Source organism: Mustela nivalis (assembly GCF_964662115.1).
Source record: "Mustela nivalis genome assembly, chromosome: 2".
Taxonomy (NCBI): Eukaryota; Metazoa; Chordata; class Mammalia; order Carnivora; family Mustelidae; genus Mustela; species Mustela nivalis.
The window spans coordinates 36722163-36734580 of record NC_139021.1 but is presented as its reverse complement, the minus strand read 5'-3'; the positions used below and the strand labels follow the sequence as shown (position 1 = coordinate 36734580).

Sequence of the window (12418 nt, the reverse complement as noted above, 5' to 3'; positions counted from 1 at the left end):
AGATTTTCAAAATTTGACCATAGAAATTTCTTTGAAAACCTTTGGTGTTCATTGTTCAAAGAATTTTAAAATTTTGATTACTACTAAAAATGTATTTTTATAGAATTTATTTATTTATTTTTTAAGAGAGCAGGACCTGGGAGGGGCAGAGGGAGAGGAGAGAGTGAATCTCAATTCCATGCTCTCAGCATAGAGCCCAACATGGGGCTTGATCTTGCAATTGTGAGATCATGACCTGAGCTGAAACCAAGAGTAGGATGCTTAACCCAAGTGCCCCTACAGTTTATTTTTTAAAGTAGTTTTAAGTGCTCAGTGAAATTGAGGAGAAGGTACAGAGGTTTCCAATGTATCCCCTGCCCCTACACATGCATTATCATTATCAACACTCTCTACCAAAATGTTACATTGTTATCATTGATGAACTTACCTCATTATCATCCAAAGTCCATAGTTTACAACTCACTGATGGTGGTGTTCATTCTGTGGGTTTGGCCAAATTTATAGTGAACCTGTATCCACTATTGTAGTACCTTACAGAGTAGTTATACTGTGCTACAATCTTCTGTGCTCTGCCTGTTCCTTGCTCTCTCCTCCTTACCTCCTAGTAACTAGTGATCTTTTTACCATTTCCATAGTTTCGTCTTTTCCAGAAAGTCATATACTTTGAATTAGTATGTAGCCTTTTCAGACTGGCTTCTTTCACATGATAAGATGCATTTAAATTTCCTCCATGTGTTTTTATGGCTTTGGTAACTCATCTCTTTTAAGTGAAAGATAATATGCCATTTTTTTGTATGTACCACAGTTTATTGATTTACCTACTGAAGGACATCTTAGGTGCTTCCAAAGTTTGGCAATTGTGAATAAAGATCCTGTAAATTTCCATGTGCAGGTTTTGTGTGGTTGGTCTATATTTAAGTCAGCTATTTAATTTGGCAGAATTCTACCATGGGTTTAGGTAACCATTTTGTTCCCACAACTAGTAATGTACAAAAGAAAGTGATGAAGTCTACGGGAGAAGAAAGCAAATTAATGTGTTTTATTAAGAAAATTATAGTAGGTAATTCATTGTTGTAAAACATTTAATTAATTCTGAGATATATGGAATATCGTGTTAAATACCCCTTTCCTCTTACCCCTCATCAATTCTGTTTTACTCCCCTCAGAGGTAACCTCTACTATGGGTTTGCTTTTTAAAAAACTATTCTATAACTCTTTTTGTACGTGGGGTACACAGATCACACCCAAACCCACACATTGTTTTAAAAATATATTTGGATTGTACTACACATATGTATTTTTCTCATTTCACAAGTAATCAAAAATACGCTTTTGGGGCACCTGGGTGGCTCAGTGGGTTGAAGCCTCTGCCTTCGGTTTGGGTCATGATCCCAGGATCCTGGGATCGAGCCCTGCATCAGGCTCTCTGCTCGGCGGGGAGCCTGTTTTCCCATCTCTCTCCGCTTGCCTTTCTGCCTACTTGTGATCTCTGTCTGTCAAATAAATAAATAAAATCTTTAAAAAATGCGCTTTCTTTCATACCTATAACTGTTTCTCATTTTAAATGAATGAATTAGGGGTACCTTGATGGCTCAAGAGGTGAAGCATCTGCCTTTGGCTCACGTTATGATCTTAGGGTCCTGGGATTGAGCTCCACAGAGGGAACCCTGCTCAGCAGAAAGTCTGCTTCTCCCTCTCCCTCTGCCTGTCACTCCCCCTGCTTGTGTTCTCTCTGTCAAATAAATAAATAAAAATCCCTTAAAAAAATGAATGAGCATAATCTTCATTGTGGATATTCAAAAATTAATTTAACGATTTTTTTCCAGTGGTTAGATAAGTTGCTTAGCATTTTCCCTCTCCATTTCCCTTCTCTTCTTACCCGCCTCCCCCCTTTTTTTAAAATTAAGATTTTATTTATTTATTTGACAGACAGAGATCACAAGTAGGCAGAGAGAGAGGAGGAAGCAGGCTCCCCGCCGAGCAGAGAGCCCTACGTGGGGCTCGATCCCAGGACCCCGGGATCATGACCCGAACCGAAGGCAGAGGCTTCAACCCACTAAGCCACCCAGGCGCCCCGTGCCTCCCCCTTTTTTAAAAACTGTTTGAAATAATAGTGTGGATACTGACCATTCTTTAGAAGTTGTTTGTGTGCATTCACTCTTGACAAAGACTTGACAGGTTTAAAAAACTAAGGATTTATTTTTTTCCCTTCTGGATTCTCTTTCTCTTACAGCCCCATTCTTTGATCTGCTGCAACCTAAAACCTTGGAGTCATCCTTTCTTCATCATTCTCTCTTAATGTATTTGTAGTCCATCAGTAAGTCCAGGTGGCTATAGCTTTTACATGGATACAGAATTCCATCACTGTTAACTACCTTTACCGTAGCTACCATCTCTTACATATTGTCTTCCTGTTTTAATACTTGTAGCCTATTTTTCTACAGAGTACCCAGAGAAAAATTCTATTAAAATATGACCAGTAATTTTATGACTGTATTTAGGATCCATTATCATATCCTAGCTTTTTCAAGGCAAAAACTAAACTTCTTCCCATGACCTATATAAGCGCTGTATGATTGGTCCTTATTTATAGCTCTGACTTCATTCCCTACTTCTGTCATTCTTTACTTTGCTGTGGCCCTCATTGCCTCTATACTGTTTCTTGAAAATCCTAAGTACACAGCAGGGTACTTGGGTGCCGCATGTAGTGACTGCCTTCAGCTCAGTATTTCAGGGTCTTAGGATCAAGCCCCAAGTCAGGCTCCACACTTAGCAGGAAGTCTATTTCTCCCTCTGCCCCTCCCAAGTACACATAACTGAGGACTTTTTTTTTTTTTAAGATTTTATTTATTTATTTGACAGAGATCACAAGTAGGCAGAGAGGCAGGCAGAGAGAGAGGAGGAAGCAGGCATCCTGCTGAGCAGAGAGCCCAATGCGGGCCTCCATCCCAGGACCTTGGGATCATGACCTGAGCTGAAGGCAGAGGCTTTAACCCACTGAGCCACCCAGGGGCCCCTAACTGAGGAATTTTGCATTACTGTTTTATCTGCCTAGAATGCTCTGCTCCCAAATATCTCCATGGGTCGCTCCCAGACTCTTTTTAAATAAACATTCTTTGAATTTCTAACATGCATAATATGGTAGACTTGGGTTTATAAGTATGAGGAAAAAGGTTTATGCTCCATGACCTTAAGGTATTATTAATCTAATACAAATCCAAATAAACCAAGTTGAGGAGATGGGGAGAGAATGAGATACGGCAACGGTAGATCATGTAGTAGTGATATGGTAGCATTTACTTTGGAGAGAATTTTAGGACCATCAGACTTAATCAGATTCTTAAAGAGCAAGATCTGATTTATTTTATGCTATTTAAAAAGTACCTAGGGGCGCCTGGGTGGCTTAGTGGGTTAAGCCTCTGCCTTCAGCTCGGGTCATGATCTCAGGGTCCTGGGATGGAGTTTTACATCAGGCTCCCTGCTCACCGGGAAGCCTGGTTCCCCCCCACCCACCGCCTGCCTCTGCCTACTTACGATCTCTCTCTCTGTCAAATAAATAAATAAAATCTTAAAAAAAAAAGTACCTAAAGTGGTGCATACAAATTACGTATTTGGATTAACATATATTGTATAAAATATATATGGATCTGTTTGGAAATAATACATATTGTTATAAATTATTATTAAATTAAGAGTAATTTCTGAAATTTTACATTAAAGTTATTGAGATTCTCTGATTCTTGTAATTTAGGTAGATAAAATTTTGATAACATGCTATATGGAGTGGAATGTCACATTTTCTTAATCTACAAATCAGCTTTTTGTATAATGACGTACTTCTCTTGGTTACTTTCAAAAATCAGCTTTTAAACTCGAGAGGGTCTATGAGTAAGCTTTTGTTCAGGAGAATTCATATGTAGGAAGACTTGTTTCTTACCCATTTTAGATGAATCAAATGTTTTGTTGTTGAATTTCCTTTACCTTTTTTTAAGTAAAGCTTTTATTGCAGTATTATCTTAATACTGAGAAATGGGCAGATTGTTAGGTTACAACTTAATGAATTTTTGTTAAGTGGATATATCCATGTATTCAGTAAATAGAATATTAGATTATAACATTGTTCCAGAGTCACCTCCCAGTCACCAATTCCTGATAAGAGTCACCCAACGTGCCCCTGGCTTTTAACAGATCAGTTTTGCTTATTTTTGTATAGTTGCAAAAATCAGTAATTCTATAATATAAAGTGATCTAATATAGTGTTTTGTAATCTCACTTGGAAGTATTAAGCAAGGAAAGAAATAGTCATGGAAATATTTTCTGTATATTTTTATGAAACAGTAAAGTACATGTGTGTTAACTGTTCTTGTACTTAGAATCCCGACCATTGTCAATTCCTGTGAAAGCCATGCTGAATCTCTCTGAAGGCTGTCGAAGTCCTGAAGAAAGAATGAAAGAATTTATTGGATTAGTGTGGAATGCAGTAAAGAGTCTCACACTACAGGTAAAAGAAAACCATGGTTTTAATTTCTGTAATTTTTTATAATTTTCAGTACCTTAAATATTGGTAAAAAATAATTGCACTGGTAACACTTAATATTGATAAAAAAGTAATCTCACTCTTAACACTTGTGTATGCCATCTCATTTCTGTAACTTAGATGAAAACTCTTGGCACATTTTACATGTTAACACAATCATGTGAATACATATAATGTGTTCTTCTTGATAAAGTTATAAAAATACACAAATTTTGAGCTTTTTCTTAAAAAATTAATTTTACTGTTTATTTTGAACATTATTTAAAGGATTTTAAATATTCAGTATACAAATCAGAAAACACTAGACAACGGGCCAAATTGGACATGGTCAATGGTCCCTGGGATGTTTTTTTAAATATTTTATTTATTTATTTGACAGAAAGAGAGCGAGCATAAGCAAGGGAGAGGGACGGGAGAAGGAGAGGGATAAGCAGGCTCCCCGCTGAGCCGGGAGCCTGATGTGGGGCTCCATCCCAGGACCCTGGGATCATGACCTGAGCTGAAGGCAGATGCTTAACCTACTGAGCTACTCAGGTGCCCCATCCCTGAGATATTTAACATAAGGTCAGAATGGCCTAGTTACTGTTGGTTTTGGGGAATGAGAGGAAGGAGGCTGTCTAAGTGGTATTCTAGGGACCAGTTTTAGCCTTTGGGTGGATGGTGATGCCATGAAATGGTAAAAGAAAACAGCTTTTCAGAGTTAGGGGCAAACAAGAAGTTTATTTTATGCATTCATTTGAAATACCTGTGAGGGGGGCACCTGGGTGGCTCAGTGGGTTAAAGACTCTGCCTTTGGCTTAGGTCATGATCCCAGGGTCCTGGGATCGAGCCCCGCGAAGGGCTCTTTGCTCAGTGGGGAGCCTGCTTCTTCCTCTCTCTCTGCCTGCCTCTCTACCTACTTGTGATCTAATAAATAAAAATCTTTAAAAAAACCAAAAAACAAAAAACTGATCTCACTCTTCGCACATATATATTTTAAAAAATAATAATAAATAAGAAATACCTGTGAGATAGCCAGGTTTCTATTAGACCATAAGATATTCATATTTGGAGGCTAAGGAAGAGATTCACAGTAGAGATAATAATTTTGGGAATCATCTATAGATGGTTAAAACTAGGAGAATAGTCATTCAAAAAATATGTAAAGTTGAAAGAGCAGTGGGCCAAGGGAATACCATGTCTAGAGTAGACACTGAGAGTGTTCTTGAAGCTGACTGTGAGAGAGAGATCAGAAATGTAGATGGAAAAGTTAGAAAGTTCATGGAAGCCAATGAATGGTGTATAGAATTCCAAGAAACCTGTACTTATTAAATTCTTGATCTTAACTATGGACTTGATTTTACTTATCTGCAATATGAAATGGTTACATGATGTTTAAATTATTTCCAATTCTAACATCCTTGTGGGATTCTTTTGGTTCTTTTGTTTGTTTTATAATGATACAGTGCCTTCATAGCTTTGTCACCAACAAAAACTTAATCTTATATGTTATTATGGATTAGTTATAAGTAGAGATACTGATGTTCCTCCTTTTTTTCTTCTTTTAAAAATTTTTAATTGTGGTAAGATACACTAACATAAAATTTGCTATGTTCACCATTTTTATGGGTGCAGTTTAGACTGATGTTCCTCATTTGACTAAACTTATTGAGTATAAATGAACATATAATTACAGGAGTACTAATGATTATATCTTTGTATAGGTTATTTTGTATATGACCTAGGCACTTACTTGTCTCATTCCTAGTCCCAGCTGTGTATTATACATGCTGTTTATTTAGACATTTTCACATGTTAATGTGTTCTGGAAGGGTTGAAAGATAAAACTTGATTCTGATTAAATGATTAAAATCTAGGCCCTAAATTTCTGAGTTTTAAAATTTTCCAAGATAATTTTATGAACCAAAATATAAAACAGAAAATGCTGGAGTTATCATCAGATAAAACAGAACATCATACTTGAAGTCATCAAAGTGTTTGGAATCAGAATTTCTGGAAAATTTTTTTTGCAGCCAAACTTGGTATTTGCTAAAGCCCATGTTTTCTTTTACTTATGATAGACATATCTTGTATTTAGACATAAACAATATTCACTGTAACGTACTTGTTTTTCAGTGGGAAAAGTAACTTCCACATTTCATCTTAACGGATTATGTTATAGTACTTTATGTAGTCTACAGTTTTTTAAAATGTGAACTTGGTTTGAGGGCCTTTTTCTTGAAAGATTAATATAAACTTAGTTCTTTGCAGTTTTTCTCTATCAGCTGATCTGCAAAGATCTTATCTATTATACTTCAAAAAGCTACATTTTATTCCAGAAGCACATGATTGGCAATGGCATGCAGTTAACAAAATAGAAATATTCTGGCCTAAAATTCACTAATAAAAGAGAACATTGCCCTAGTTTTTGCCAAACTCCTTTTTATCGCATTAAAGACCATGTTTCTCTTACATGGCATTTTCTAGGTGTTTCTTTCATTTCTGAAGCTTTCTGAGTAGACTATATAATAGAGTGGAGTCTTTATTTTCTATACCAAGCCTCTTGGTCTCCTTCTTCTGCTAATAATGCTTAGAGAACTACTTCCACATTCCTTGATTTTGATGTGTCTTAGGTCCCATAAACTAGTTGAGCTAGACTTCTTGAGTTCTCTCTCCCAAGAAGTTACATATAGAATATGATCAGTGATGCAATAATCATATTGCATGATATACTTGATGTCCTTATATCCAGTGAACTTCCTGGCCTATCTCCATGATTAAACAAGGGTAAGCATTTGAGACTAGACAGATCAACTACTAACCACCTTATCTGTAAGAGTAATTATTTACATTTAATGCTTAAAATTTTGCAAGGTTCATATTTTTATTTATAGGCATTGAGAAGGTGACCACAATTGCATGGGGTAGTTTGTTAGAAGAAAGAAGTCTGGAATTTCAGTGTTAGCATTTTTTCATGTTTTCTCTTAGCAGACATTTATGGAAAAATGTGGATTTTTAACAGTCTGGAAAAGACAACTAAGGTGCACTTTCGAGGTTTTTAACTTAATGCCCTTAAAGTGGGTATATTTAGATTTCCTACTATATATGATGACACCCCAAATATTTTCATAGTGTATGAAGAATTTATAGAATAGGAAAACTGTGATTTAGTCAATAGTTAATATATTTGTTATCATGCAAATCGAATACTACATGTCTGATGGCCTCTATATATGTAAACAGTTATATCATAAGTGCAAGTCTTTTTAAATAAAGATACCGTGAACATCTCTTATGAGTCCATGAGAGCTAATATATGGATCTGTTATAGAAGATGATCAGTGTATGTTCACTGATTTTATTTTTAGCAAACCTTCAGGTGAGAATTAATACATTGCATCTTTAGCTTTTTTTAAAGAATTTATTTATTTATTTGACAGACAGAGATCACAAGTAGGCAGAGAGGCAGGCAGAGAGAGAGAGGGGGAAGCAGACTCCTGCCGAGCAGAGAGCCTGATGTGGGACTCAATTCCAGGACCCTGAGATCATGATCTGAGCCAAAGGCAGAGGCTTAACCCACTGAGCCACCCAGGAGCCCACATTGCATCTTTATATCAGAGCTGACACCTCCCCACCCCCCATTACAGATAAGGAAGCTAAAATTATAGAGAGATTAAACAACTTGTCAAAGGTTCCACAGCTGGAGTTGAACCCATCTGGCTGACGTGTCAGTTTTATTAATTACTAGGTTTTCTCTGTAGAATGAATGATGAACATGCACTAAACAATTATTTTAATTAATATCTGATGCTAATAAAACTAATTGTGTTTACTTATTTAATAATTAGTCAGTACCTAGTACATGCTAGTCACTGTACTATGTACTGAGACTGTAAACAAAATAGGCAAAGTATCTGACATTACAGACCTTATATGCTCTAGTGAAAACTCTGTAAGGCTATTAGTATTTTAAAACCCTCTTGTTTCAAGTTTTTTAAGTGCTGGGATTATATCTTTTCTATCTATATAACTGACTTTCAGTTTATGTGAGGTATTAAAGAATGCATGAATAAAAGAAAAAGTGAACGAAAATATAACCTGAAATGTTCCTTCATATTTGTTTTTATTTGAAGCTGTTTTCTGAAGAATAAAATTCATACAGAGAACATTTCATTCTTTAGAAATTTTACAAAATACAGTCATCACTAAAGTTTCAGTTTTAAAGAAGGAAAACGTTATTTGGGAATAGGAAATAAGAACGTTATTTAAAAGTACAGAAAATATGATATAACATTTTAAAGCATTTATAACGTGTTCTATATGTTAGACAGTAGGCTAATTAAAGTGTTCAGATTAATGTGTAAGTGAAACCTATCTTAGTCTCCTCTTTTTAACTAAGTTGCGATCACAGTTACATAGCAAACAAGGTAGAAGAATCTAAGTTTACCAGACCTTACATATGGGCAATGGGTTGGGGGTACACAAAGACATACATCTTTTCAAATGGAATGTAAACTTGGAACTTTCAAAAAATGCATGACAGTCATTTCATTTATTAAAATAAGAATACCAAATAATTTTTACTTTTATTGGCTTATTCTCAGTGTATCATACTTAGATATGTAGCCCTTGACCTAATAGGAATCAAAATAGAGGCGGTTCTACTTCAAGAATTTGTAATAATCCCTTCACTTTAACACATGAATGTGTTCAATATTGGCGAAAGAACACGTTGCTACCAAAACTGAAATAAGATCCTTGAAACAGAAAGGATGTTGCCATGGAAAAATGAAGTAACACTCAGTGCAGCTGTGATGCATTAATGAATAGGATATTTTTTTAAAAGATCATTTGTGTTTGGTGTGGCTCAGAGGGTCCCAACCAGATGGTTTCCATGAACATGATCTGACCCCCAGTTTGAGGACTTCTTACTGGCAGATTACTTCATTTTCTTTCCCTTGGATTGTCAGATCCTTACATTAATGCAAAATTTACTGCTACAGATTTATATTCACTTATATAAATCACTCAACATTTTACATTAAAACCACAATTTTAGACATACAGTTTTACAGTTATTTTAAAAGTGTAAAAAGATTTATGGGATAGCTATAGTATATATAATAGATGTAACATTATAATAAGTTTGAGCAATTTGGATTATGTGTATGTTTTGGTTCTTATCATTAAAGGACTCTCCATAACACATATTTTAGAAAGTTTATTTTTTGGAGTTTTGTGTATTAGGCTAAATTTGATGAAATAATTTATTTTTGAATTAGTGGAATTTTGGAATATATTGTGGTTTTGGAAATCTTGGCACAACTTAAATTTATTTCAGTGGATACACATGTATATATCTGTATGGTGTGGCTTATTATACTAATTACCTCATATTGTTGAAAACATTTTTTAACATGGCTTCAGTATCTACATGAAATGTTAAATACTGACTCTTTCTAGTTTGACACTAGAACCATAATTAATATGGGAGGATATGTTCTCAGTTACCGTATTACCTTGTACATTGGAACATCAGTAATTATATTAAATATCTTAAGAGTTAAATGTAATGCATCTGAGACAGTGTATACTTCTATTTCAAAATAAAAAATGTTGTAATCTTAATGAACTGCTTCACATATATACATTTAAATTAAGTTGCAAGATGAAATTCTAGAACTAAGAAATGAGGTCATACTTGATGAACCAATGTATTTATTTTTGCAAAATTTTACTTATATTTTTCTTCACTGAATTCATCAGTGCATTTCATGCCCAGAAATGTTGAAGTGAAGATGAGTAAATTAGCTCATTTATAAGGTTGGCAAATTATTTATTGTCTCAAGGAATTCCAGACCTGTTACATATCATGCTCTCACTAAGGACTGTATTAACCCCAAGGGAAGGTATATTACTGTATTCTTAGTTATCGTTTATAAAATACAGTTTCATCATTTGATAGAATATTCAAGAATTTATCAAACAAATTTTAGATTTTTTTACACCTTCAGATAATATCTTTGTATGCCAAATATTTTATAGAATATTAACAGATGATACATTTTCTTAAGAATAATTTAAGTATGCTAGGATAATTTGTGAACGAGGTTACAAAATATTACTTTGTAAGAACCAACCACTACTGATAAACTTTATGTTGCTTTTGAACTAAGAACTCATGGATGAATTTAATTTTTTTAATTGGGTTTTCTTAGTACTATTTTTAACTCTCTAAGGGCCTGGCAACCTAAGTCACCACACTGGAATAAGAAAGCATAAAAATTGCACATGAAATCAACATTTAAATATAATTTGAGGTATGAGAGTAGCAAGGAATAATGCTCTGATTTTTAAGTCCTCTCAATTTTCTTCATTACCATGTATCTTTATATATAAAATGTGATATACACTTGAATGTTGATATACATGTATATAAAAAAGTATGTGATACATTTTAATGTTTGTCTAGAAATATAATCTGAACACTTAAACATTTTTTTCTTAAGTTTTAGTCTATAAAGTGAAAAATAAAAAGCCAAATTCATATAGAAATAGCTGTGTGTGTGTGTGTGTGTGTGTGTGTGTGTGTGTGTGTGTATGGATGGATGGATGGATGTTTTAAGTGAGTACAGTAAATGCTACTTGGTTCTAAGGTCTTAGCTGGTGTTAACAAAATCTAATGAACTGCAAAAGGAGGAGGATTTTCTCACCTTTTTTTGCCAATAGATTTTCTAATTCAGTCATGTTTCTTGGAAAGAACTGTGGAAAGGCAGATATGTTTTAATCCCGTGTCACTGTGCCTTTTTGATCAAATTTATAGCAAGAAACAACATCTTTTTAAGTGTTTATTGTGTTCTTTAGTAAACATAACTTGTAAAGCCATAAGTATGGCCCATTTCTTTTTTTACCTTGCCTGTTTATTTTTAAAGATATTGGGTATTTAAGGGTATGGTTACTCTTTTATTTAGTCCATTCCCAATATTTTAATTTTGCTTTTTTTTTCTTTTTCTCTAGCTTGACGTACAGTCTTGTTGTGTGTTTGTTCCAAATGATAGCCTGCCTTCCCCAAGTACAATTGTATCTGGTGACATTCCTGGAACAGTAAGAAGTTGGTACCATGGACAAACCAGCATGCCAGGAATGCTTGTCCTCTGTTTGCCTCAAATAAAGATTATTAGTGCTGGCCACAAGTACATGGAACCTCTGCAGGAGATTCCATTTGTCATTCCACGACCCATCCTCGAAGAAGGTACATTTAAAAATAAAATTCTTCTTATAATTGTTATGTTTTGTAATAATATTTTTAGCTTTGTTTTTTCAATATGCCAATCCTTATGTAAATCAGTCTTCTCAATGAAAGATCCACATGAAAATGGATGAAGTGTTCTACAAAGTGGATCTAAAAAGAAAAGTGTACCAAGCATATGAACTAAGTGATGCCATTTATTGACATTCGCAACTTTTAATCATATTCATGTATGTATAAATGGAGACTACAAAAGATCATATGCAATACAGAATAGTCACTAAAATGGCAAAGGAGAGACACATTGAGAAAGTTGGTTTGGGATGTTTTCATTAGGCTGAACAAGAATGATAAGTAGATCTTCATTTAAACTACTTGATTTATTAAAAGAAATATATAATAAAATGAATATACTATTTACATCAAGCATAATGTATTTCTAGATTTCTCATTTGTTAAAGTGGATGATTGTGTGATGATTTGAAAAATGACTCCTTAGAAAAACTTGATTTTCGATATTGCAGAGTTTTCGGTTGCAAATTTATACCCTTTTGAACTTTGACATATCCATCTCAAACAATATGTGAATCTGGAAAAGTTTTGAGTCACAAAGTAAATAATGTGAATCTATATATTAATAACAGGGTTCAAAT

General features: G+C 34.4%; 1 protein-coding gene across 1 annotated transcript in view; it reads left to right on the top strand.

The window, feature by feature from the left end:
* VPS13B (vacuolar protein sorting 13 homolog B) overlaps nt 1-12418 on the top strand; it is a 714200-nt gene that overhangs the window by 355996 nt on the left and 345786 nt on the right. Inside the window, exons 22-23 of the mRNA XM_082719962.1 lie at nt 4374-4501; nt 11534-11898. Of these exons, the coding sequence (XP_082576088.1) occupies nt 4374-4501; nt 11534-11898 (493 nt within the window). The remainder of the gene's footprint in view (nt 1-4373; nt 4502-11533; nt 11899-12418) is intronic.